Source organism: Seriola lalandi, unplaced genomic scaffold (genome assembly GCF_002814215.2).
Source record: "Seriola lalandi dorsalis isolate HSWRI2012SDOR001 ecotype SW California unplaced genomic scaffold, Sedor1 jcf7180002054570, whole genome shotgun sequence".
Lineage (NCBI taxonomy): Eukaryota > Metazoa > Chordata > Actinopteri > Carangiformes > Carangidae > Seriola > Seriola lalandi.
This window is the reverse complement of record NW_019525123.1, coordinates 807229-831705: the sequence shown is the minus strand read 5'-3', so window position 1 is coordinate 831705 and position 24477 is coordinate 807229. Positions and strand designations below refer to the sequence as shown.

The 24477-nt window shown below is 41.1% G+C and overlaps 2 protein-coding genes and 1 non-coding gene across 3 annotated transcripts in view; 1 reads left to right on the top strand and 2 right to left on the bottom strand.

Annotated features, from left to right (window-relative positions):
- Window positions 1-9452, top strand: part of arfgef1 (ADP-ribosylation factor guanine nucleotide-exchange factor 1 (brefeldin A-inhibited)) — a 51058-nt gene extending 41606 nt beyond the window's left edge. Inside the window, exons 27-39 of the mRNA XM_087176847.1 lie at window positions 595-813; window positions 1022-1182; window positions 1803-1933; window positions 2184-2313; window positions 2493-2628; window positions 3074-3212; window positions 3606-3678; window positions 3986-4145; window positions 4290-4429; window positions 4584-4755; window positions 4901-5039; window positions 7144-7261; window positions 8030-9452. Of these exons, the coding sequence (XP_087032973.1) occupies window positions 595-813; window positions 1022-1182; window positions 1803-1933; window positions 2184-2313; window positions 2493-2628; window positions 3074-3212; window positions 3606-3678; window positions 3986-4145; window positions 4290-4429; window positions 4584-4755; window positions 4901-5039; window positions 7144-7261; window positions 8030-8239 (1928 nt within the window). The 3' untranslated portion in view covers window positions 8240-9452. The remainder of the gene's footprint in view (window positions 1-594; window positions 814-1021; window positions 1183-1802; window positions 1934-2183; window positions 2314-2492; window positions 2629-3073; window positions 3213-3605; window positions 3679-3985; window positions 4146-4289; window positions 4430-4583; window positions 4756-4900; window positions 5040-7143; window positions 7262-8029) is intronic.
- Window positions 9453-9559: 107 nt separating this feature from the next.
- On the bottom strand, window positions 9560-23530 carry cspp1a (centrosome and spindle pole associated protein 1a). Its single transcript, XM_087176795.1, has 28 exons — window positions 23473-23530; window positions 23277-23374; window positions 23075-23155; window positions 22144-22245; window positions 21599-21960; window positions 21413-21490; window positions 20756-20844; window positions 20523-20619; window positions 20363-20420; window positions 19677-20005; window positions 19461-19585; window positions 18711-18798; window positions 18363-18489; window positions 17788-17935; window positions 17522-17668; window positions 17306-17376; window positions 16945-17088; window positions 16674-16823; window positions 16478-16582; window positions 16328-16388; window positions 16063-16189; window positions 15204-15340; window positions 11798-11938; window positions 11684-11718; window positions 11528-11591; window positions 10824-10933; window positions 10573-10726; window positions 9560-10194 (listed from the first exon to the last, which is right to left on the bottom strand). Exons 1-28 carry the CDS (start codon window positions 23519-23521, stop codon window positions 10001-10003), a joined length of 3471 nt encoding a protein of 1156 aa, XP_087032921.1. The 5' UTR covers window positions 23522-23530; the 3' UTR covers window positions 9560-10000.
- Window positions 22655-22727, bottom strand: trnar-ccg (transfer RNA arginine (anticodon CCG)). Its single transcript has one exon. It is a non-coding gene; the product is annotated as a tRNA-Arg (tRNA).
- Window positions 23531-24477: the final 947 nt, after the last annotated feature.

Genomic DNA, 24477 nt, shown 5'->3' with positions numbered 1-24477 from the left:
GAATTTTAGCAGCTATCTGTTATAAATGAGTTTGATTTGGCCGTTGTAATTATCTGCGTGCAGCGCGTCTGAAGGCAAGCTGTTTTACTGCACCACACTTTTCATTGATGTGAAAGAGGAGCAGTGTAAGTATAAATCCACCCACACAGTGAACAGACTGAGAGCTTCAACAGAGAGGAGATGGCAGGCGGCCATGTAAACCCTGCAGCGCAGTGTGGCCATTAGACTCACTCATATTGCCCTCCTCTGTGTGTGTGTGTGTGTGTGTGTGTGTGTGTGTGTGTGTGGGTGTGTGTGTAATGGTAAGTGGAGGCAAAGCTTTTCTCTCATTCATAACTACTGAGCAATTAGGAATGCTCTTCACTATGGCAACAGTTGCTGTACAAGCCTGTTGTACCAAGACTAACCAGTGCTGGAATAATGATTCTGTCTGAAAATGGAATTGAGGATGTTATTAAAGCTTTTAAAGCTAATTGACAATGAAGAGATGAATTTTTTGTCTTTTAACTCATATGCTTCTTACTTTCTTCTTCACCCTCACCCACTCTTTCCCTCCCCTCCCTTTCTATCTGCTCTTCCTCCTCAACTCTTGACCTATTCCTTTCAGTTGTGCAATTCACACCTCTATCTCTTTTTCCAGGTCTCCCACCATCAGAGACATGGTGGTGCGCTGTATAGCCCAGATGGTTAACTCCCAGGCGGCAAACATCCGCTCAGGCTGGAAGAATATCTTCTCTGTCTTTCACCTGGCTGCCTCGGACCAGGACGAGAGCATTGTAGAGCTGGCCTTCCAGACGACCGGCCACATCGTCAGTAAGTCCGACACACACACACACAGCTAAGAACCAGTAACCAGTTACAATTTAAATGACAACCTTCCTAATTTATTTTCTTAATCGGTTACATTCATCTTGTGGTCAGCACGTTTCGGCTCTGACATTCAAGTCTTGCTCTTTCTCTCCATCTTTCCCCTTCCTCCTGTCTTTATCTCCCTTCACCCACCTCTGTCTTTTATTCCCAGCGAATGTATTTGAAAAGCACTTTGCCGCCACCATCGACTCCTTCCAGGATGCCGTTAAGTGTCTGTCAGAGTTTGCCTGTAATGCCTCCTTCCCCGACACCAGCATGGAAGCCATCCGCCTCATCCGACACTGCGCCAAATACGTCTCAGAGAGGCCACAGGTCAATATCCGGCTGGTTTGTTTCTTACTTTAAAGGTGCCCCGTGCATTGTCTTCATTCATTGTGAGGAATAAAGCAAAATGCGTTGACTCAGCGGTGCTTCATATTAGATAGAAGATGAATAATGTTGGTTTGTTGAAGCAGCAAATCATGGCTATGATAGGAACAAGAATAATAAAAGATAATGAAGCTTTTATTAAACATAATGCGTCTGAACAACACATTCAAAAGTGACGTCAAGGCTGTAATCATTTTCTGCTTCAACTAGAGTACAGGGATGAATTAATGCCGAGGTGTGCAGTTGTATATCTATCTCATTCTATCCCGCTGTCTATTCCAGCGTGTATCAAAAATATGCCCTCGTGCAAAAGATTTAGCGCAACAGCTTCGGCATTCCACTATCATTTTCCTCATGTTTGACATAAAGAAGGAGGATCTGTGCATCAGGAAAGCATGAAAGAGAGAGAGACAGAGAGAGAGAGAGAGAGAGAGAGAGAGAGAGAGAGCGTGTTCGTGTATGTATAGGGCATCCATGAAAACGTGGATCTGTGTAGGAGGGTTAATTCTTCCCTGAGGCAGAAATGGTAGAGTGGTGAAAATGCCTCCTGTTTTCTCTGGCAGGCCTTCAAAGACTACACCAGTGATGACATGAATGTAGCGCCTGAGGACCGCGTGTGGGTGCGGGGATGGTTCCCCATTCTCTTCGAGCTGTCCTGCATCATCAACAGGTGTAAGCTGGATGTCAGGACCAGGTAGGCGAGGGTTCACCTTTAGCCTGCTATTTCAGGGCTTGAAATGTCTGTATTATTAAAGGTGTGAAACTTGATTTTTTTTTTTTTTTAACACATATGACTCGAAGTTTCAAATGTAAAGGCAGCAATAAAGATAAGTGCAGGCTCTGTGTAGTCTCACTGAGCATTCGCTGTTTAACTTTAAAATGTGTCGTAAAAGAGCAAATATCAGCTATGGCATCAAGGGTGTGTGTGTGTGCGCTTTTCTCAGGGGGTTAACGGTGATGTTTGAAGTGATGAAGACGTACGGGCACACCTTTGAAAAACACTGGTGGCAAGACCTGTTCAGAATTGTCTTCAGGATCTTTGACAACATGAAGCTGCCTGAGCAACAGACTGAGGTATATGACAAGTCTTTCAACTGTCTCATCCTGTGTTTTAGCAGCTGTTTGCTTCGTCCTCTGCGGTGGAAATCCATACAAATACTGTGGAACGCATGCCCCTAAAACATCACAATACAACAATCTGTAATCTTCCAGTATATCGCAGTGTTTCACCGAGGTTGTGTTTGCGCCCTCAGAAAGCAGAGTGGATGACCACCACCTGCAACCATGCACTTTACGCCATCTGCGATGTCTTCACCCAATACTTCGAGTCCCTCAATGACGTCCTGCTGGATGATATCCTGGCTCAGCTCTACTGGTGTGTGCAGCAAGGTGAGCACACGGCAACATCTTATTTACCCTGTTATTTTTACTTTTAAACAAGTAGGGACTTTTAAAATTTCCAGGAGGCAGGGCCCATTAAGGCTTAGATTGTTTGGGAGGCCAAATTACTGGAAATCGCTTTAAACTGGGCTTGGCTGTAGAACTAAGAGACGGCCTTCTGAGCTTTCATGTGTTGCATCAATACTGGCCCATCACTTAATAAAAAGAAGAAGGTTAAGAAAGAGATCAATAACCGTTTTTGAGTTGTTTATTAAAAAATAGAAAAAAAGAAGAAACCTCAGCAGGCTTTATAAATCGATACATCTTACTTTATTTGTCACTGCTGTCTTTTTCAAATAACCCTTCCCTCGTCTCTCCCTCCTCGCGGTCCAACCTCTCCTCCTCCTCCTCCTCCTCCTCCTCCTCTTCATCCTCTTCATCTCTGCGTCTGTAGATAATGAGCAGCTCGCCCGGTCAGGCACCAACTGTCTAGAGAATGTGGTCATCCTGAACGGAGAGAAGTTTTCCCCAGAGACCTGGGACAAGACATGTAACTGCATGCTGGACATCTTCAAGACCACCATCCCACACGCGTAAGCTGCTGCACTGATTACAGAACCAAAAAAAACAAAACAAGCCATGCTTTTTAATTTACATACAAATAAGGACTTCAAATCTTTAACTCTGTAATGATTGGAATCATAAACCTGACATTAGTTGCTAAATGAGAGTGGTAAAAGGAATTGTCATTTACCATATTCAGTTTTGCTATGAATTTCTTGTGTAATCTGATTGTTCCAAATACAAACCAAACAGATATCTGTAAGGAGGTAGAAATGATAATCAACAGAGACTTTAACTAAATTAAGACCTCGTTTAGCTTGATGTATTATCCAGCTCAGACAATTTTCTAGTGTGGAGCTTGTTTGTCATTTTGTACGAGGCTGAATATGATTTATTGAATAAATGCTTTTCCTGTTTCCCAGGCTGTTAACATGGAGACCAGCGGGAGCAGAGGGAGAACACTTGACAACACAGAGCCTGTCAGACAAACAGTTGGTGAGGAAATACAATATTTTTCTGTTTTGCATGCGAATGAATTACTGTTTGTTCTGGTGCTTGCATGCGGTGCAGATCATTTTTGTGAACTTAACATATTTTCCTTTGTGATGTTTGTTGAATTTTATTTACATATCATTTTCATTTCTCTCTTGTTTTAATTTAACTGCTGGGAAACAAAATATTTGTCTTTGTCCTCTTTGCTTTTCATTTGTTATACATAATTTATATGCCTGTGCTGTGTGTGTATAATTTGAAGTAATGTAAATTTATTGTAAAGCAGTAACTCTTTCCACTTTGCCCTCAGGACTCCATTTCCCAGAAGTCATTGGACATCCAGTCCCGCTCTGACGACCAGCATTCCATCAGCAGTGCTGACCGGGTTGCCATGGAGAACCGTCGGCAGAGTCAGTACAGTGCAGCCTCAGGCATGTGTGAGGACGGCTCCAGGGGCAGGACCCCAACAAGTAAGCGTGTTGATTTACTCGAAGACTGACCACCACTGTGTGTGTGTGTGTGTGTGTGTGTGTGTGTGTGTGTGTGTGTGTGTGTGTGTGTGTGTGTGTGTGTGTGTGTGTGTTCTGATGGACATTTACCTGTATGACCCACAGAGGTCCAGGAGCAGCGCTTATTCTCTGCCTTGCTGATAAAGTGCGTCGTGCAGCTGGAGCTCATCCAGACTATCGACAACATCGTGTTTTTTCCTGCCACCAGTAAGAAGGAGGATGCTGAGAACTTTGCTGCCGCTCAGGTATAAACAGCTGTGGCTCAGTGATAATCACCATCACTAATTAGTAGCATTGTTTCAAAGCTAGATCATGTTACTTTATCATGGTGCATCATTCTTTTTCAAAGCTATGTGATTTGAGAGAATAATAATCTGTCATGTGTTTGTGTTTCTGAAGCGGGATGCTGTATATGCAGCAGACGTCCCAGTGGAGACCCAGAACCAGGGGATGTATCGCTACCTGACCTCTGAGCAGCTCTTCAAGCTGCTGGACTGCCTGCTGGAGTCCCACCGCTTCGCCAAAGCTTTTAACTCCAACAACGAGCAGAGGACCTTGCTGTGGAAAGCAGGTAGGGCAACAAACCAGCATCTGCAGCTTTGTTCCTTCGCTTTGGTTGAACCTTAGGGCACATTACCAAGCTGATTGTGGAAGGATTTTCTGTGTCGCTTCTTGTAGCAGCTTGACATTTTTGCCTTCATGTGTGTGTATTCAAGGTTTCAAAGGAAAGTCAAAGCCCAACCTGTTGAAGCAGGAGACCAGCAGCCTGGCCTGTGGCCTGCGCATCCTGTTTCGTATGTACACAGATGAGAGCCGCCAAGACGCATGGGCGGAGGTCCAGAGACGACTGCTCAAGTAAGAAACCACATATGTGACACATGCATATCCTGCTGTATTAGCACTGCGTCTACTGAGTCTTCCAAGAAATCAGTAGATCTGAGAACGACGCCCACTGTGCTACCTCCATTGACACTTTTCTAATATTGTTCTGACACAAATTATTGCGGTTAAGCTTCAGTTCTCTTCCTTCCACCTGTATTTTCAAGCTGCCCACAGACAGTGACTGTAGTGCACAGAGAGCATTAGTCAAGCATTATGAAGCAGACTGCAGACTTCCTAAACAGACTGAACTACTGATCTTGGTAATGGTTTCTGTTGTTGTCGCTCGGCTCATTTTCATCCCACTAATGATGGTGTCTGCATTTCTTTACGATCGTTTATCATTTTTATGTTCAGCAGGAGTAAACTACTCCTACTCCTACTAAACATATGTTTAGCGACAGCTGGAGGAATAGATCAGTGCATATGCCTAGAAATGTGCCCTCACTTTGACAGAATTCAAAAGCTAATTGGTGCATTTTTTGTTGAGACTTTGCAGTGGAAATATAATGAATACATTCAAAACTTGTCCGTGTAAAATTAATATGCGGCAACACGCTTGTGCAAAATTTCTGCTTGAATAAACTGGCTCAGTAATTTATTTATGGATATCAGAGTTTTGGGTCTGATTAGGTTTCAAAAGTTCAAACTTCCATCTTTCATTATTTTTAAGTTTTAAGATGTCCTGAAAAAAATGAGAATGAATACATGAGTTAATAATACAGAAAGTCTTGAGGGCAGTTTCTAGTTCTCGGGTCCTTTTAACCATCATTTCTGCAGATCCAATTGGCGCCATATTAGGGACCTTTTTGCCAATACATCTGTTAAATATTAATATCAGCTGATAGTAATCGGTTCCCTCAACCCCCGGTCTATGTGTGCGTGTGAGTATATGCATATGCTGTGAGTTGAGGTCAAACTGGGGTTAAGCTAAAGATGTCTGTCACACATTCACCATCACTAGCTCCAATGTGGGGATAAAGAAATCACACTTCTCCGGGCAGAAACGTCAATAGCCACCTCGGAGGAAGGAGAAATGGAAAGACACTGGCACTCAGAGGAGGGGAGGGGAGGGGATTGTTGTTTTGATGTTACTATCTACAGTCGGTTACTCACAGGCACAGCCCGGCAGTTCTCTGAAACGGATGCCGTGCGCTGTATAGATCCAAAGCAATCAGCACACTGATCTTTCATTGTTCAGTCAGCACTGCTGTCATCGCTGCATCTTTATTCACGCGCCTTGCAAACAGTCGCCACCCCATTTCTCTCGCCGCCTCACCCTGATATTGATGATGATATCAAGATAAAGCAGAATCATCGCCTGTCTATCCTACTTGCATTCATTATTAGAGAGAAGAGGAGAGTGAGGAGGAGGAGGAGGAGGAGGAGGAAGGGTGGTGTCTGCATGTGAGAGTGGCTCAGAAATCCTTATTCACTGAGACACTGTTATGTGTCATCAGGCCTGTATTTTGTGTTGCTTCCCTCTTTCTCAAACACAGCTCATCCAACAAAGGCACAGATTTATTCTTAAACTGAACAAACACACACACGAAAACCCTTGTTTACCAGAGGCTTTGTACAGCACACATGCAAGTTTGATTAGTGCACGGTGCAGGGCAGATTTGGGAGGTGATTAACGTCACAGAGATTGGAGTGCAAGGGAGCTGTGAGTCTGGAGGAGGAAGAGGGAGGGGGATGAATGGCTAACAGATGGCGTTGATGTCAGGAGAGGGCCGCAGGGTCAGACAAGAAAGGTCAGAGGTCGCGTCAGTTTTCCTCAAGCTTGAAACTGTGAAGAAAAATGTCTAATTGTTTTCATAATAACCTCAGTCAGTGGCTTTAATTAGCAGTTACTGGGCGAAAACGATCTTCATCATCCTCCCCTTGGCAATTTTTCATGTGATAAGCAAGGCAGAGAAGCAGATGCTGTCTTGCCACAGTACATTACAGAACAACACAGCTCTTACTCTTTCTTTCGTAACACCCAGTTTGTTTGTTTTTTTTGTTCAATGTTCTTGCAAAGTATTAATACATGTTTCTTTTTATTTTCTTTGTGTTTCTCCTTGTCCGTGTCCTGTAGTGTGTGCAGTGAGGCTGTAGCATACTTCTTGGCCTTGACCTCAGAGAGCCACAGAGAGGCCTGGACCAACCTGCTGCTGCTCTTCCTCACCAAGGTGCTAAAGATCAGCGATGAAAGGGTGAGGCGCCAAAACCTTCCTGACCACTATGTTGTGTGTGTGACCTGTCGCACACATACCAGATCATTTACAACTAGGTCTCTTATCCAAAAATAACAGATGAGGCTGAGCTGTGAACCAGAGTGGTATTTCAGACCATTGGTATAACGAGGAAAAAATAATGGCTATGCTTTTTGATAGTTGTGTTTTCAACCTGTTTGCAGTTAAATATACCTCGTGCACTGATTTTAAATTTGTGGTTTAATTGTTACTGAGATGATGTTCATGGTGTCCTATTATACAATTTTAAAAGGAACCTCAAGACAATCAGAAACATATTTTTGGTGCCCATTTTCTAAATACACCAAATCAATGAGAGGGGGGGGGTCTCTCCATGCTGATCTCATTAAGTGTGCAGATGGAACAATGCAGCAGAGCAAGAACAAAATTGATTGCATTTTATGGATTAAATCATCACATTGGAAACTTTTTAAGACTTGGAGTCATAAAACGAATACATTACAAAAATGATGAAGGTGCAGTCGCCCCCCCCCCTCCTAAGCAAAATTGAATGTTATGTTTTCACTTGAGTCGCTGTGAGCTCTTCATGGAGCTCATCAAAAGATACCAGAGATTGATGCTGTCACTGAACAGCCAGCTTATCAATGAGATTTTAGTCCTTAAAAGTGTCACTTTATTCTGTGTAGCACCAAGCACTAAGATTTCTGTGCCTCTGTCTATGTCTCACTCTATCTTTCTCTCTGTCTCTCATCCCACTTCCACCTTTAGTTCAAAGCTCATGCATCCAGATACTACCCTCTGCTGTGCGAGATCATGCAGTTCGACCTGATCCCTGAGCTTCGGGCTGTTCTAAGAAAGTTTTACCTGCGGATTGGCCTGGTATTTAACATTGCACAGCTACCCGAGCCTCAGCCGACACCTGCAGAGCAGGAGACAGATACGGAGGTGGGAGAGGAGGCTGGGGAGGAGGCCCAGTGATGCTGCACCACAAACAGCCTGGAACACAGAGCTCCAGTGAAGCCTCCACCTCAGATCTGTGCGACTGCGCTGTGGCTCTGTGTTGCCTCAGCGCCATCCATGTGGTTTCTGCCGAACACTTGGCCTAAATAGCTGACTATAAGTCGGCTATGTGCTACCACCCACCCGCACCCTTAACCCTGTCACCACACACACACACACACACACACACACACACACACACACACACACACACACACACTTATACACTCAAACAGCCCAGATGGAGTACTTGATATCACAATAAAAACAGTAATGTCTTGTACAAGGTGTAGCGATGCCTCCATTGGATGAAACTACTGATAAACAACTGACAGTCACCCATATCTCTGATCTGCTCAGAAGGAATATATTTCAAAAAAATGTGTGCTTCTTACTGTATATTTAAAACATTAAGAATGAATGGTTTCAACAACATGCAAAAAGACATATTCAGTAACTATGAAATGTGACCTTTGTCACACATTGATAGTGATGATCTTTCTGTCTGCACCGCAGATGGCTAACATTAGTATTGATAGTCTCTTGGATGAAACTAGTTGTACAGATCTGCCGCTATGTAATATAATCTTATAACACTAGATTTCATTTATTTTTGTTTATTTTTTTCCTCCTATGGATTTGCTGCACTTGATCCTCTTTTTTTGAATGCACTGGAGATTTTACTTTTATGATAATTTATTTGACTGTACCATCTCCTGCAGATTGTCCTATACAGTACGATTTGTAACTGAACAAGACCATGGAAAGTGAAGGGTTAAATTATTCCATTTTATATGTTCTTAGGTTTGTATCGAAGGTAGATGATAACTGGGCGTCTGAAACTGGAAGACAAGAGAGCAACCTGATGCTAGCTGCTTTTGATTCACTAGTCTGTTTTCATGTTTGAGTTTAGTTTTCACTCTTGTGTACAAAATCAAAAGTTAATAATATATTTAATGTTTCTTTTTTCTTTGGTTTGGGGGAAAATTATATGTATAGAGAAAATGACAAATGTTAGCTGTGCTTTAAGTATGAATGGGATGCATTCCTGCTCATGGATGTAGAAAACAAAATGTATATGATACAGCAATGTAAAGTTTTCTATGTTGCAAAAAGATTATGTACAACTTTCTGTACAATACATCATCTGGCATCCTAATCAGGTTCTAGGTCAATAAAGTTTTTGAACTTGGTTGATTTGAAATGTTGAATCACTGACTTCTAAATGATATGCAACTGCTAGCTCTTTATTATCCACTTTAATGATCAGCCAGGACAACATTGAATAATAATATTTTTTATCATAAAATAATACTCTACAGTGTGTATTTATAACTAAAATAACTACATTAAAATGTACAGTACATATGTCTATGGTACATTCACAGATATTCACCTTATCAAACATGCATAGGCTAAGTCGAAGCCGTTAATTGTGTGTGGCTCAGTAAAAAGTGCTCTTTTCCTGCAGAGAGGAACTGACCACAGTGAGTTTTGAATAAGCTGGTTCTTGTCTAATCTAACAGACATCAATATTTATTCTGGACGATTCTGGTCTCTCATAAGCTTTTGAACTAATGTAACCAAAACCCATATTTAACATGTAAGACGGTGTTAAGTGATTCAAGCATCATGAAGCAGGGATATTCTTTCTCCACCACCACCTGCATCTACAGAAAAGGGAGGTTGGCAAGCCTCACTCAGTGCAGTTTCCCATCCTTGGAGATCATGTAATGAGAGCTATGTGACGCAGTCTGTCAGCCACGGCGGAGCATCCATCCCTCTGTTTGGCCTCTCTCTACGGGCTGAGCGTTTTACAGAAGCTGAAGTGCCAGGCCGCAGCCAGGGCTCTGTGGCAACAGTCTCCACAGAGACACGCCTCTCCAGAGCAGAATGCAGAGATGAGACATCCCTTTCATCACCAGACAGCCTCTCTGGAGAGTACAGAGGTTTATCCATCGCACATTTCTTTAGGCACACATTAAAGGATTCTTAAATATAACATGTTGTACACACATAATACATATTTCTACAGTTTCACAGTTTAGAGTCAAGTTATTAGTATAAACAAACAGACTCAAACATTCAGGAAAGCACTGTAACAAAGCCAAATTGAGATCAGGGTTAAAAATCCAGTTTAAATATAAAATTTGAACGTACTGCATTTTAATTAGATTCAGTGTGTATTTACAAGAGAAAGCTATGTTAATGGGACGGTCTCAGTGGCTCAATGGTTATGTGCCCTTCTATCCGTTGTTATTGTTATTTAAAAGTTTCTCATGGACAACAGCATGGAAATTGTTTCATCTCACCTGATTTGCTGTTATGTTCCCCAGTGTGCGAGTCTTGTCTCGTGATGCGGCGCTGGTTGTGTGTTCTGACCTTGGCCTCATCGTTCAGACTGGTCGATGACGGCAGAGACTGAGCATATGTTTGGGTCTCATGCTCCCTCTGATCCACAGAAATCTGTTAATGTTGTAAAATTAGAAAAGTAAAGGGACTTGAGTGATTCAGTACTGAAAGCATCAGAGCGGGATACTGCTTCAAATCATCAGCGCCATACATCATCGTCATGTCTCCTCCGTGGGACTGTCCTCTCCCGATGCTGTGCTGAGGGCTGAGGGGATCTCTGCTGATCAACTCGCTCTTCACATGCATCACCACTGTAAACATCTGACAAAGCCCAAAGCCATTCATCATTAGACACACCTCTTTACAGCTGGACAGAGATTAGGGACCTAAAAGTTAATTCAGTTCAGATATGTGTAATGTGAAAGAGATGAAAATCAGTCTATCCAGCAAAACCTTTTTAATGAAAGGAGAGATGGAAAAGGGTAGGAGGGAAAGTATTAAAAAATTCTACAACAGGCTTTTCAACCATTTCTGTACTGCCATCATTCCCAAAGCCTGGCACTGTGCTATCGCCACCCTGCAGCTGTCAGTGGCACCTTGCACCCAGCATTGGCAACAGCTGCAACACAGAGACATGAGCTGGCATGTGCCACAAAAAGCTTGGCACAGAGACAAAGAGGTAAATTAGCCTGGCACACAGGCTGTTGTAGTGTGTTATTGTGAGGGTGCATGTAGCTGACCTCCTGAGCCATGTCACCTTTGTAGAAAACATCTGGAGCCTTAGAAAAAGAAAAATCCCAGAGTGCATTGTGTGTGTGTCTCCACTGATGTAAACATTGTTTTCTTGCTTGAAAGAAAAAAGAAAAGAGGAACAGGGACAGCCTTTACAAACAAACTATGTTTAGCCAGGCTTACCAATAAAAGCAGTCTCAGATGGCAACATGGAGTCTCTGTGGATGAAGTGCCCAGGTTTGTTCCTCTGAGAGAAGATGCAAACAAAAGTAGGCGCCAATAAAATATCTCTAAGCCGAGCAAGTCTGACTGTCAGAATGAAAATACATATAAACTCACAGGATTATAATGGCTCAGTTGCTGGTCCAAAAAGTCTGAAGAGAAACACAGCAATTAGTGAAAGAACACAACAATTTGAGACTTTTGTTTGTGTGTGTGCGTCTGCTTGCTGACCGTGCTCTTCTTCTTCTCTCTTCATGAGCCTAATTTTGCGTCGTTGTTCACGTAGAAGTGCCTGCTGTTGGATGTCTAGACTTTGTGCGTCAGTCGGAGGGTCAGGGTACATTTGAAGGACCTCCTCACGGGATGAGGTGTCTGACGAACATAAAGGGAAGAAGAGGAAGCTCAATAGATATTTTATATATATATATATATAAGCGGCTCTCAGGTTGTATTCTTTGAATGATGCAACCATAACAGTTTCATTAGCACAGTGATAAAGAACGAACAAATCTAAGGTCAGGAAGCATAGACTAGAGATAGACATTAAAAAGAAACCAACAATTTTCATATCTGAGCAGCTTTAATTGCTCCCTCTCTTACTGTCTCCCTCTCCCTCCACTCTCTCAAACAGCAGGTTGGCTGTTGGCTCCACGGCCTGGCTACAGCCTTCCCACTTCATTCCATCAAGGTTTGACAACACAGAGCAGATCTTTCAGATGTTAGGTTGGCAAAAATCCAAAATTTACATGTGGAAGTTTGATAAGTGATTTAGTCAATTGGTCACAAACTAGCATTTCTTCCCATTTTTTAGGTTTTACAAGCTGCAGCTCCGCGTGTCTTTCAGACCCCTGCATTAACTCGGTCTGGGAACACATCCAAAGCCATTTCCTCTGTCGCTTTCGTTACATTCTCTGTTCACACTGCCAAGCTGCTGTCACTGATGGACGTCTCCCATGACCTCATGAGATTAAAGTTTCAGTGTGGCTAGATGGAGACAGAGGACTGATGAGACTCTGGAAAGTCTGAACCATCTGGCAGTGCACAGCCGGTTTAAGACTGCAATGATCCTGTTCCTGCGTCCTTACATCAACACCATGACCAAGGCAATTATAAAAGGGTTCCTCAATGACTTCCTCAAAGTTGGAAAAGTGGGTTGGTTCAGAGTATAAAAGCAAAGTAAGCAATGCCAAATTAGTTTCAGTTCAGTGAAATGAACTGATTTGCCATGGAAAGGTGATGTGTGAATACATTCGATTAATTTATAAATAAATGAGAGACATTTGTGAATATCTTCCTAACATAGTTTAGTTGGCGACTCTAATGCCTTACTATACTATTTAATTTTTTTATCTTTGCTATTGCTATATTATGCCTTTTTGCCTTACTATACCATTACTTTTTTACCTTACTTTATGTGACATTTTAGTGCCTTACAATACTATGACCTCTTATTCCTTGCTATACTACAACTTTTTATGCCTCAATATGCTCTTTTTTTATGGGTGGCATGGTGATGCAGTGGTTAGAACTGTCTTCCCACAGTGAGAAGGTTCTGAGTTCGAACCCCAGACCTGGGGCCTTTCTGTGTGGAGTTTTTATGTTCTCCCGTTACAACTGGTGACTCTAATGACTTACAATACTACTTTTTTTTATGCCTTTCTATGCCTTTTCTATATTATGACATTTTTATGCTTTGTTATACTATGTTTTTATTCCTTTCTATACCATGATGTTTTTATGACATTTTTATACCTTACTATACTGACGTTTTTATGCCTTACTATACTATGACATTGTTTATGTCTTACTATACTATGATGGTTTTTATGCGTTTCTATACTATAGCATTTTTATGACGTTTTAATGCCTTACTATGGCATTCTATGCCTGTTTCTATTAGCTAGACATATATGTCAATATATGATAATGTTCCAACTTCTAACAGGTTTCACATGTAATTTTATTACATTTTATAATTATTATTATTATTATTATTATTATTATTCATACGTTTTTTTTCCGGCTGAGGTGTTATACAGCTTCTTCTCTGGCCTGCCAGAATCTTGTGGAGAGGGTGGTTTGTATTGTCTAAAAATGGCCTGAATCTTACATTGCATGTGTCTCTCCACAACAGTCTTGAGTGAGTCCAGAGTACAGACCCAGCCTTTTTGACCAGCTTGTCCAGTCTTCTTGTGTTCATGTCTGACATGATGCTGCCCCAGCAGGCCACAACAGAAAAAAGGACACTCAAGGCACCTGTGAGAGTTGACCAGTTAGCACACCTGTTCTTTTGCAGCTCTTCAGCCCAGCAAAGAAAAAAAAAATGCAGTAATCCAAATTGCATTTCCTTTTCACATACTCATGGGTGTTCTATGACCATATTAAAATGAAAATTGAAAAGTTATTGACAGTTAATTTTCAAAGACTTAACCTGCTCTACAGTGACAACATTCAAATACAAACAGCAAAATAGCAAACAACGCCCACAGTCCATTGCATTTACATTTACATGTCACTACACTCTTTTGGAGTGAAAATGAAAATGCAATCTGTCAGTCCTCTCATCAAGGCAAGGTCATCAGTTAGGATGTCACTTCCTTGCTACTTGTTTGTCTGTCTGGGGCAGTGGCAGCTGCTTGTTTTACCAGGGCATAAATGACACAAAGATCCACTATGATATGCAGTATTTAGTGTTGAACAGCTTCTCCCCACCCCCACTCCCCACTCACTATTTAAAATGTATCTTCATCATCATCACAGGGCTTTCATTCCCACAACATGAATGTTTACTGTCGCCATGGGAACAGGTACCAGTTTAGTAGTTAATGTTAGTTCAGCCTACATATTAACAATGAACAATAAAATTGCAATACGTCACTTCTTAACAAAACAAATATCAATACCAATAGTCATACTTTCAAAGACATTAACCAGGTCCTGTCCATATTTTACAACTGTTGACGTAGTGCACGTTACTTGTCACCGATTATTTGGGGAAAAAACAACACATAGAGGACTACGTGCTCTTAAAGAGTAATACAAGTCACCTTTAGTTCAGACTGGTCGAGAGTTTGTTTCAAAACTGTGTGTGTGTAAAATTTAAATCCACAAGTATAGAATTGAGATCCACAAATGCTTTTTTGGTTCACAAATAGAAAATTGATTCATAAATGTCTGTTTGAAAGTTGTAAATGTTAGGAAGATATTCACAAATGCTTTTCATTTATTTGTAAATTAATTGAATGTATTCACAGATATTTTTTTTATTTGTGGAATTTGTTTGTGTATTTGCAAATGCGTTTTATATTTGCAAGATATTTTTGTGAATTTGTACATTTATTTTTTGTATTTATGGAAGGTGTTTCCTATTTACAGATTAAACATTTATCCATGGATTGTCCATCTATTCAAACAAATAATACTGAAACAAATCAACTTCGATAGAAAGATGGCACTGGCAATCAGAAAGTCACTGCTCATAATACTGTAGTGACGAAGATATAAAGCATAGCGATCTAATAGAAAATTGACCAAGGGTGTTTTTTTCTTTCAGGGCCTAAGGCTGACCTGATTAGTGAGTAAAATGTTCCTTGATAAAATGAGACCTGTGTCTAATTAATGAAGTGTCTTTCAGTACCTCTGTATTTAAGTTGGTTGAACTCCCTGATGTTTTGCATGTTGACACCTGCAGCATCAGAGTAAATTCTTGCAGTTGATGGCTGGTCAGCTTGATGCGCTGGTTCAAAGGCATCCACTCTGGGACGTCTTCTGGGCCTGAGCAAAGGAGGTAAACCCCACTTTAAACAACAACAACTACCTTTAATAACACGCAAGCGTCTTTCTGATAATGTGGCAGTAGCACATTATCCTGGATGTTTTTCACCTGTGCACAATGAATAAAACAACCAGTTAAGTTTCTGTGTAACAACCTTAGACTGTAACCAAAGAATAGCCATGAAACAGTTCAAAGCCATCTCTCAGATGATTTGGAGTAAACTAATTTGAATATAAGCAGAGACTTTACAAGTAGCTTGTTATACATAAATCATTTTTGCAACACACATATATGGTTTGTAAGGCCCTGTTGAAGTGCCCTTCAGCAACATTCTGAATCTCTATTGCATCCTGCACTTCAGCTGACCTTGCTGATCTTGCAAGGTGATGACAGATGAAAAGAAAATTTCCTGTTGGGGATCATGCTGTTATATTAGTTCAGTAATGAGCCCCTGAAACAAATCTGAATGGAGAATAGAAGATAGCCAATCTGACCTGGGTCACTTTCATTAACACAAGAATGCCTTTTTAAATATATATATAGTAAATCAACATTGCCATTAAAAAAAGACAGAATTAGTATTGTGTCTTGCCCTTATTGCATCTGGGGGTGCATTAGGTGAAATTGGAGCTGAAAGGCTACAGCACATCTAATAACTCGTCTAAATTAACTAATTTTAAGCCCAGAATTACCCCTGCTACTGGGTGTCTAACAGTATTACCTGCTGGGGGGAGTGTAGTGACTCTCCTGTTGATCTGTTTGGCCCAGCTGAACCTCCAGTTGTCTCTGCTCTTTCCTCAGGTACCTACGGAGGGCTGACAGCTCTCTGATCACTTCCTGTTGACCATCTAAAGCAAGCAGAGGGAGTGAGAGGAGACGGAGACAAGGATGGGAACAATACATTTTTGAGTGGCAATTTATGATTTACAAGAATACAAAGAAAGATCTTTTAGAGATGGGTGGTGTACAGATAAGGACAGTCTTACCTTGTAGCTGGGGTATTTCCTCAGGGACTGGTTGGTAGTGTGGTGCTGACACAGTGCGCTCCTATTATGTCAATTTTGAACATTTTTTATTATAAATTCACACCATTACATGTTTGATGTAAAAATATTTGCACTGATTGATTGACTTACAGTCCTGGAGGAGAATTGGCTCACAACAGAGGGAGAGGGAGGGCTGGATGCCACAAGGTTTGTCCGTTTCTTTTGCAAGGCTGGGATGGGAGGAGATGGCTCTCTCTGTACATTTATGAGCAGAATCACATTTCTTGACAAAGATGTTTAATAAAACTATAGCTGCAGTGCCAATGTCTTTTCAGGTTTACTGTACCTCATAACTCAACTGCGTCCGTTTTTCCTCTCTGTCCCTGGTTACCTCAGGTAACCTCTTCTCAGTCTCTTGTTCCTGTCTCCTTTTCTTTTCCTCATTGTGACGATGTGTCTTAGGTTCATTGATCCAGCTTTGGTTCTCCAGCCTGTGCTGCAGAGAGTAAAGAAAACCATTTCTCAATGGCAAGTCCATTGCAAAGAGAACCCCTGCCCCCAAATATGCACCTCTCTTGAATGATGTACTCTTCATCAAAGAGATGAAGGCTCCTCACCTCAACCCTCTTTTTCTTCTTTTGCTCCTCCTCATATTCCCGCTGTATGCGAACCCTTTGCTCTGCCAACCTCCTCTCTTCGTTCTCCTCCTCAATCCTCATTCGTTCCCTTTCCTCTGCCTGCTTTCTTTTGTTTTCCTCTATCTGTTGGTATTGACAAAGTAAAATTACAGTTACAGTGTATTTACAAATTCTTTAATACAAGTTCTTGGGAACATTAAAGTAGTTGGAAACAATAAACCGTATTCAGATTTCACAAAAAAGACACCCACACACACTAAAGCAGTTCATGTTTTGTTTGATCAGTGCCTTTGCTTAGTATTCAGGCAGTTACCTGCACAGATTGTAGAGTGTGGCCTACCTGTTGTTCCAGGGCTTCTCTGTATCTGTCCTGCATGGGGAGCTGCTGTTGAGTTGTCTGATCATTTAATCCTACAAGGACAAGTGAGACAGAAAGTAATCTATCAATAAGGAGAACAATGCACACAGCATACACACAGATGCTCAGTAGAGAGTACACAAAATAATCTAGATGACAGATGAATTTGGCAGTTATCCAGAGAGACTGAAACACTACCTGATAGTTGTGGGGAGATGGGAGTGCTGGCCTCAACTCCAGGAGTGTCTCCGTTCCTCATCAAAACGTTTTGTGTCTGTTCACTATTCTTGAACACAGGATTCCTACATGACTCCTTATTGATCTTGTTCCTTTGATTCAAGTCATCTGAGAGCAAGGAAATATTTATAAGTAACTAAAATATGCAGTAATAAGAGACTACCCTGAACAATCATAAAAGAATCTCAGGTTTAGCAGACCTCGTAAGGAAGTGAAAGCCAACTTACGAAAAAGGTTGCCATTTTGGTCTTTAATCGGAGCACCACCCCCACTTCGCCCCCAGGGGTTGTACGCCTTCATCTCGGCCTCTACCTTGGCATCATATCGCTCCTTTTCTTCTTTTTCTTTTCTTTTACGCTCTGCTCTTTCTTTGATCTGGACACAAGGATGGCAGGATGTTTCAAAAGTGGATGCAGTTTCAGAGACCACCTCTGTCCCTTGATATAGTGTAGTGAAAGTCTGTATTTGTCTGTTAGTCTTGCTACAATGTATTTCTCTGCCCATGACTCCATCATGATCTACTGTCAAAATATTGAAGCCTGTCCCTAAAGTCATCCGATGCCTGGGGGTCCTCTGCCATCAAAATGGAGGAAACAGCCCGTTACAGGAATCATTAGCATATCAGTCTGTTGCTGCCACCCTCAACCCTTTGACTGAATTACCAAATCTGTAAAAAACACCTTAACACCAGTTAAGAGAACTGTAAAGTGGGCACAGAAAATGCTTCCATTAATAATTTGAGAAGTTAGTTTGGGGTCTATTTATGGCAGTCAGGTGATATATCATAGATCTCATGATGTACCTGCTGCCTTAGTGCTTCCTGGTAGCTCAGTGCACTCTCTTTCCTCTGCTTGGACTTGTCTACAGGAAACTCTCCAATATCCAGGGGTGACGCTCTATACTGATCAGTTGCTCTAGAAGCAGACAGGCTGAGTGACAAATGATAAGGCAGAAAGACACAGTTATTTTGCAGTGAGGGCCTTCTTCTGGAAGAGAGGAAAAATATCTCATGATCATTGACTAATGTGAAAGCTATCACACCCTACAAATTGATTGCACATATTTTGAAATTGTTTAAAATTGTGCACACTGAATTAATCATCTAAATAAATAAATTTCTATTCTAAATTCTGGTTTGATAGACACTGACTCAATGCAGCGACTGGGTCCGAGAGGAGGTGGTTTCTGAGGAGAACTCTGGATATTCCCAGACTGCTGCACCCTTCCAGGCAGATCATCTAATGAAGAAAATACACAAAACACAAGATAATAAATACACACAATTCAACAGTTTCATCAGCTATCTGCTGCCACCGTCTGCCAGCTTTTCTTTCCAACATTATTTTTATTTTACCCAGGCCGGGGCAGAAATTTAGCTTTAAAATAAAAATTGAAGGGAAATAAACGTCACCAAACAGACCAGCTGGATGAAGTCAGATCCATCTGGATCTGCTAAACTCATATCCAATAAACTGTACGGTATATCCCCTTAGTAATAAAATCAGTTCTGCTGTAAAATGAGATTTATGAATTGCTATGCCAAGTCCTCTTGGCCATTGATATGGTGATAAAGTGGCTCCATAATAAATGCTAATTCTCTACAGAGAGGTCTGGGAGTTTATTTAAGGCAAGGTGAATTACTCCCATCTAAGGTGATTGTGCCAGATACTGCAAGTCAGTTAATGACCATGAAAATACTAGACACAGTGTTGACCAGTCTTGCAAAACTATCGAGTTGAAACTCGCTGGAAATGCAGTAGGTAATCCATCACAGTAAACAGTAAAGTTGTTTTTTTATTGTGTGTTATTGTTGCTTTTTGTTTGTCATGACTGCACTTTATGTCAGTCTGCCATTAAAACCACATTGCTACAAACATTTCTTAAAATTAAGAAACTATACCTTGATAGTGAGGAAGATTAGGATCCAATGGATTTCTTGTTCCATAGTAGTAATAGGGTGCATCATATGGAGTCTTGTAATTATTAGTTACAGTGGGAGGTATTGGAGGAGGAACACCAGCAACCCTGAAAAAACAAAATCACAGATACTTCAATGAATATAAGCAGAGTGGTTAAGTTCACCCATGTAAAGGAACAAAAAGCAGCAGTGAACTACCTTGGAATGGCCACCTCTCCAAGCATGTTTGAGAAGTTCCTGTGATAGTCCTCATTAAAATAGTCCAGTGAAGGGACACCTTGTGCTGCTCCCGTCACAGACCCAGGCACCGTGTTTCCTGCCAGCTGACTGAGAGCTGTACTGTAGTCCACCTGGGAATTTCCCAGGAGGTCTCTCTGTTCTGTGTCTTCAGTAGGTTTGTTATCTTTTGGCCTTGGATTTGGGTCCTTCCCTATGGCCTGTAGATCTATTCTGAGCTTGTAGGGAACATCTCGTATCCAGCTGTCATATTGGCGATTTACAGCTCCAAACTGCTTAAGCCGATCAGGCTGAAGAGGTGATGCATCACGGAAAAGAGATCCATCACAAGAATTCAGACAAGAATATTGAGAAAACCTCTCAAAATGTGAGGTGTTGCTCAAGGCAGTGTTGTGACATCACATCAAATCATTATCATCAATGATTGTGATAAATAGTGACATAAGAGAAGTGTGTATTGAGCTGTAGAGACTACTTCTACAAGATTACAAAAATCATCAACATCAGCATCAAATGCAGGACTGTGACGATTGTATTACAGCAAGATGGGATCATTATGTTATGTTATGTTATATTACGATGCTACATAATATGTTTTAAAAACTGTATTAATTTTTTAGCTCTTTCTTGTAATGCCATATTCCTACCTCTTTTTCAGGGTCTGTGGCTCCAGTGGCTGCAACCCTTAGCTCAAGTCTCTTCTCCCTGAAAACAAATGCAAGTGCAAATCATCCCATTGTTTCTGTCTCGTTAACTACTGATGTGCCAACTCCAGTGAAATTATTTATTTAGGGAATAAATACTTACCTCATCTTGTTTCTCTGTTGTTCTGCCATTTGTTTTTGAAGCTCCTGCATATACTGTTCTTTCCTCAACCGAGAGGCCGTCTGCTCTTCTGTTGCCCCTGCATGACAACATGAAAGAGAGTCATAAACAGACAAGTGATGATGCTGAAAAAAGATTTCAGATGACAAATTCCATCAGTAATCACACAAGTCAATAGGTGTCTAAAAGCGTCATAAAATAAAACTGGTATTTACCAATTAGTAATCCAGTAGCAAACTCAGCTTTATCTTTGCTGCTAGCAGGTCTAGATCTTGCAGCCATCCTCATGCTGTCTGTTTGGAGGCTATTGAACACAGATGCACAGACAGAACCAGACACTCCACAAGATACCCTTATACAGCGGATAAGAATAACAGCACAGCAATCAGTTTCCTTCTTAGCCACACCCAGCTACCATTTTACATCAACACTGCCTCACAGTTTGCCTGCGGAGCTTTCTGGTCATTAACACAGAGATGAAGAGTGAAACCCCATTCTCCAATAAATCTGGCCCCTCTGATAGAACTGGGGTGAGTAATTGTTTGCCTGGAGCTGGGCCAAGGCTCACCCTCGTTCACTGCCCCACACGTTAAAGACTTACTGACAGTAGCTCAACATAATGGCATAAACCGGAAACAATGAAATGCAACAGCATGTAAGAGAAGTGCTGAAGAGCAATAACTAAGTATGCAGCAATAATCAATACCTGTCTGGTGTTACAGTTATCCTGTGTACTTTATTGATTGAGAAAATTTATGTGACTTTCTAGGAGGATGTTATTGGCTTTTGAGCATTGTATGTGAATACTGTTGCTATCTAGAATGATTCTGTCTCAGCAATACAGTTCTCACAAAGAAATGGATCTTTCTTACTCTGACTTCCAAAGCCAGTCATTGTTGTTCTGATCATGAACGCCAGGGGCCTCCACCTCCTTTATGTCCAGAGGAGCTCTGCCAAAGAAACAGACAGGTGAAGAGGAACTATATTACCATGCCCATTACTCCATGGTGATGGTGAATACTAGTAGCTCAAAATCATACTTAGGAAAAATGTTACACCTGTTAGTTCTGTGTTCTCTGATTCTCCTCTCCTCTTTGTACACAGGCTCTGGGGTGTGTCTGTGCTTTCTCCTCCTGTGTCTGAACTCCAGCTCCTCCTCTTTGTCTGTGAATAGCTCCTCCTCAGAGGTATAGGGCTCTTTTGGTCTACAGATTTGCCAACGTCTTCGCCCCCGATAGCCTGGTTCCCAAGTCCCAGTGCTTTTTCCATTATCCACTGCATCAGTAAGAGTGGCAGCATCTCTCCTGGATGCAGGGCACTCCCTGGAAGGAGGGGGTATGTTTGTGTGGGTGTTGAGGATGGGTAGATGAGAAGCTGGAGAAAAGATGCGTACAGCATCTGAAGCTTGAACCTGTCCAGGCTGAAAGTGAAAATGTGGAAAAACTTTAAATGAAAAGCATTTACTTTATACCAGTGTGCATTAAAAGTTGCATAGCACATAACAAAAATATTTTTCTATAAACAATGTCTTTTGGTTAGAAAGTAGAATTGCAAAAAACATAAAGATCAATATGCTTCATTGTTTATTGGCTATTCTCATTACCTTAGAAGTAACAGGAGGTGTGCCTCTCTTCAATCTTCTGATTTGAGTTTTTTCCTGGAGGAAGAGGTTGTATTCTTTTTTTCTCTCCTCTCTCAGTTTTTCCTGTGAGAGAAACAAATGCAGTCATGTCTCCAAAGCAGCCATCTCATTCAGGCAGGGCAGCTACATTTCGTCACTATAATCATCAAAATTTCTATACCATTTCATGTCTATTAGAAAACTAAACATACTGTACAAAACGATTAACATACAGTAGGTCACCTTCTGAAAAAAAGACACCTTACTATATTTTTCTCATATCTCAGTTAAAAGTTCCCCTACACACTGAATATTCAATACTTAAAGACATTTCTTACACAACGATTAACACAATTGTTGATAGACACTTCAAAGCACAGGGATCTATTTATTGCTAAAGCAGGTACCTCCTTCCATAATAAAGTAATTGTATACTAAACTTTGACTTTCTCCAAAGATCAAGTTAATCAGGCTTTCTTTGGTTAATCTCACTCAACCCAGGTGGGACTTGAACCCACAATCCCCAGCTCCGGAGGCTGATACCTTATCCATTAGGCCACTGGGTCACAATAGCTCGTCGTTATCAAGTTCTGCATTCTCTTGTAAACAAAAGCTGTTGCCATGAAATACATGGCACTATATAATCAACAATTTATATCACCTTAAGTTGAGACTCTACAGTATATCAGGTCCATCAGTGTTGTTGTGAACAAGTTATATCAAGCCAGGGGGAAAAAGTCCAATTTTGATGACCGGACAGAGTTACAGTACCTGCCTTTCGGTCGTTATGTCACACTCAGACACAAACACACACACACACACACACACACACACACACACACACACACACACACACACACAAATATACTTGTCCAAGTACTCACCTAGGCACACAAAATACACAGACACACACCTTAGCTGATATCTTCTCGTCAATAGGTAAGGAGAGACCCTGTATTTGTGGATGAAGTTCTCTAGGATTTGGATCCTTTTTCTGGACGAAGAATATGACAACAAAGGTCGGGATGTTGAGTCAGAAAAATGCAACAGAGAGGCAACTTGAGACATAAACATGTTTGTACTAATCATTTAGTTTTCCAAAAACATCATCAGACCTTGGCAACATATTGTTTATAGTCAAGCTGAAGCTCCTGCTGAAGTTTCTGTTTTCTCTTTTCATAGTCAGTTCCCAGCAGCAAACTAAAGCCCAAGCCTGGAAAATATAGCAAATACAGTATAAGACACACATTGTATGATGAAGACTATACTCAAAGAATGCAACCTGTTCACTCTCAGAGACTTGCACAATACCTCTGTCTAAATTAGGAATTATTCCTTGTGCTGCTGATGCTGGAGGCATATTTACAGTCTCACCAACCGTAACTGTGGAGAACATTCACATTTAATAATCGAATTAATCTCTAACATTGTTATGCTCATTGATAGTTACAAGGGTTTTCAATATATTGATATTGTAGGTACCTCAATTTGCATGAATGACTGGTGTATCCCTCTTCAATGATGGTATATCTTTGTGCGTTTCCTCTTAATGCCCTTGAAAAACGTCCCATCTTCGTCTATTTCTATGTACAGCCAAAGAGTTGAACCAGTGTACAACAGCTAATATAAGAAAATGTGTACCTGTTTAAATGCTCAGCCATAACCCTGGTGATAGAAATAAAACAATGCTGTAATATATATCATTCATGTTGAAATAATTTGCCTCCACAGACCATAACCTGACAAATGCTCTTGTCTAGACTGTCTGCAAGGCGTAAAGCATCATTCTGTTGTTAGGGGCAACCATAATACAAACGGTCCTCCCAGGAGAGGCTAACTAACTAACCTAGCTGACACCAAGCCCTAAAACAAAAATATATACCTGACGCGTCTAACACGTCAAACTCAAACTTAGTCGGTAATATTTACTATTTGATATCACTTGTCTAAATGGTTATAACAATATAAACCTTTGCAATAGTGAAATTTACAAACAACTAAGCTAATTGTCAAGTACCAACCAGCCTTTTTAGTCCTTTAAGTCTCGCTTTCGGGCTTTGTCGTAAAAATTTCGTTTCGTTAAACACATTACCATTAGTTTCAGTTTTATCAATTCGTGAAACACCCCAACCACCCCGAAAAGTACAGTGCTGCAAGTCCACACAGGCTTCCCAAACAAACATACCTGTCTTTCTGGAAAGCACCGCTAGATGTCAGTGCGTCCCCAACGGTTAGTTGACTTCCTCTCAAGGTTAAACCATTGGTTTCTGTGAGAGGGGTGGTGGTACTTTAACACGAGTATTAAACACGGGAAAA

Bases quoted from the DNA above. Each gene is read 5' to 3' on its own strand.
- cspp1a (XM_087176795.1), bottom strand. From the start codon at position 23,521: ATGCCTCCAGCATCAGCAGCACAAGGAATAATTCCTAATTTAGACAGA. The intron at 23,375-23,472 runs GTATTGTGCAAG...TATATTTTCCAG, and splicing joins AATTCCTAATTTAGACAGAG to GCTTGGGCTTTAGTTTGCTG. The intron at 10,934-11,527 runs GTAAGCCTGGCT...GGGCTTTGTCAG, and splicing joins ATCTGAGACTGCTTTTATTG to ATGTTTACAGTGGTGATGCA.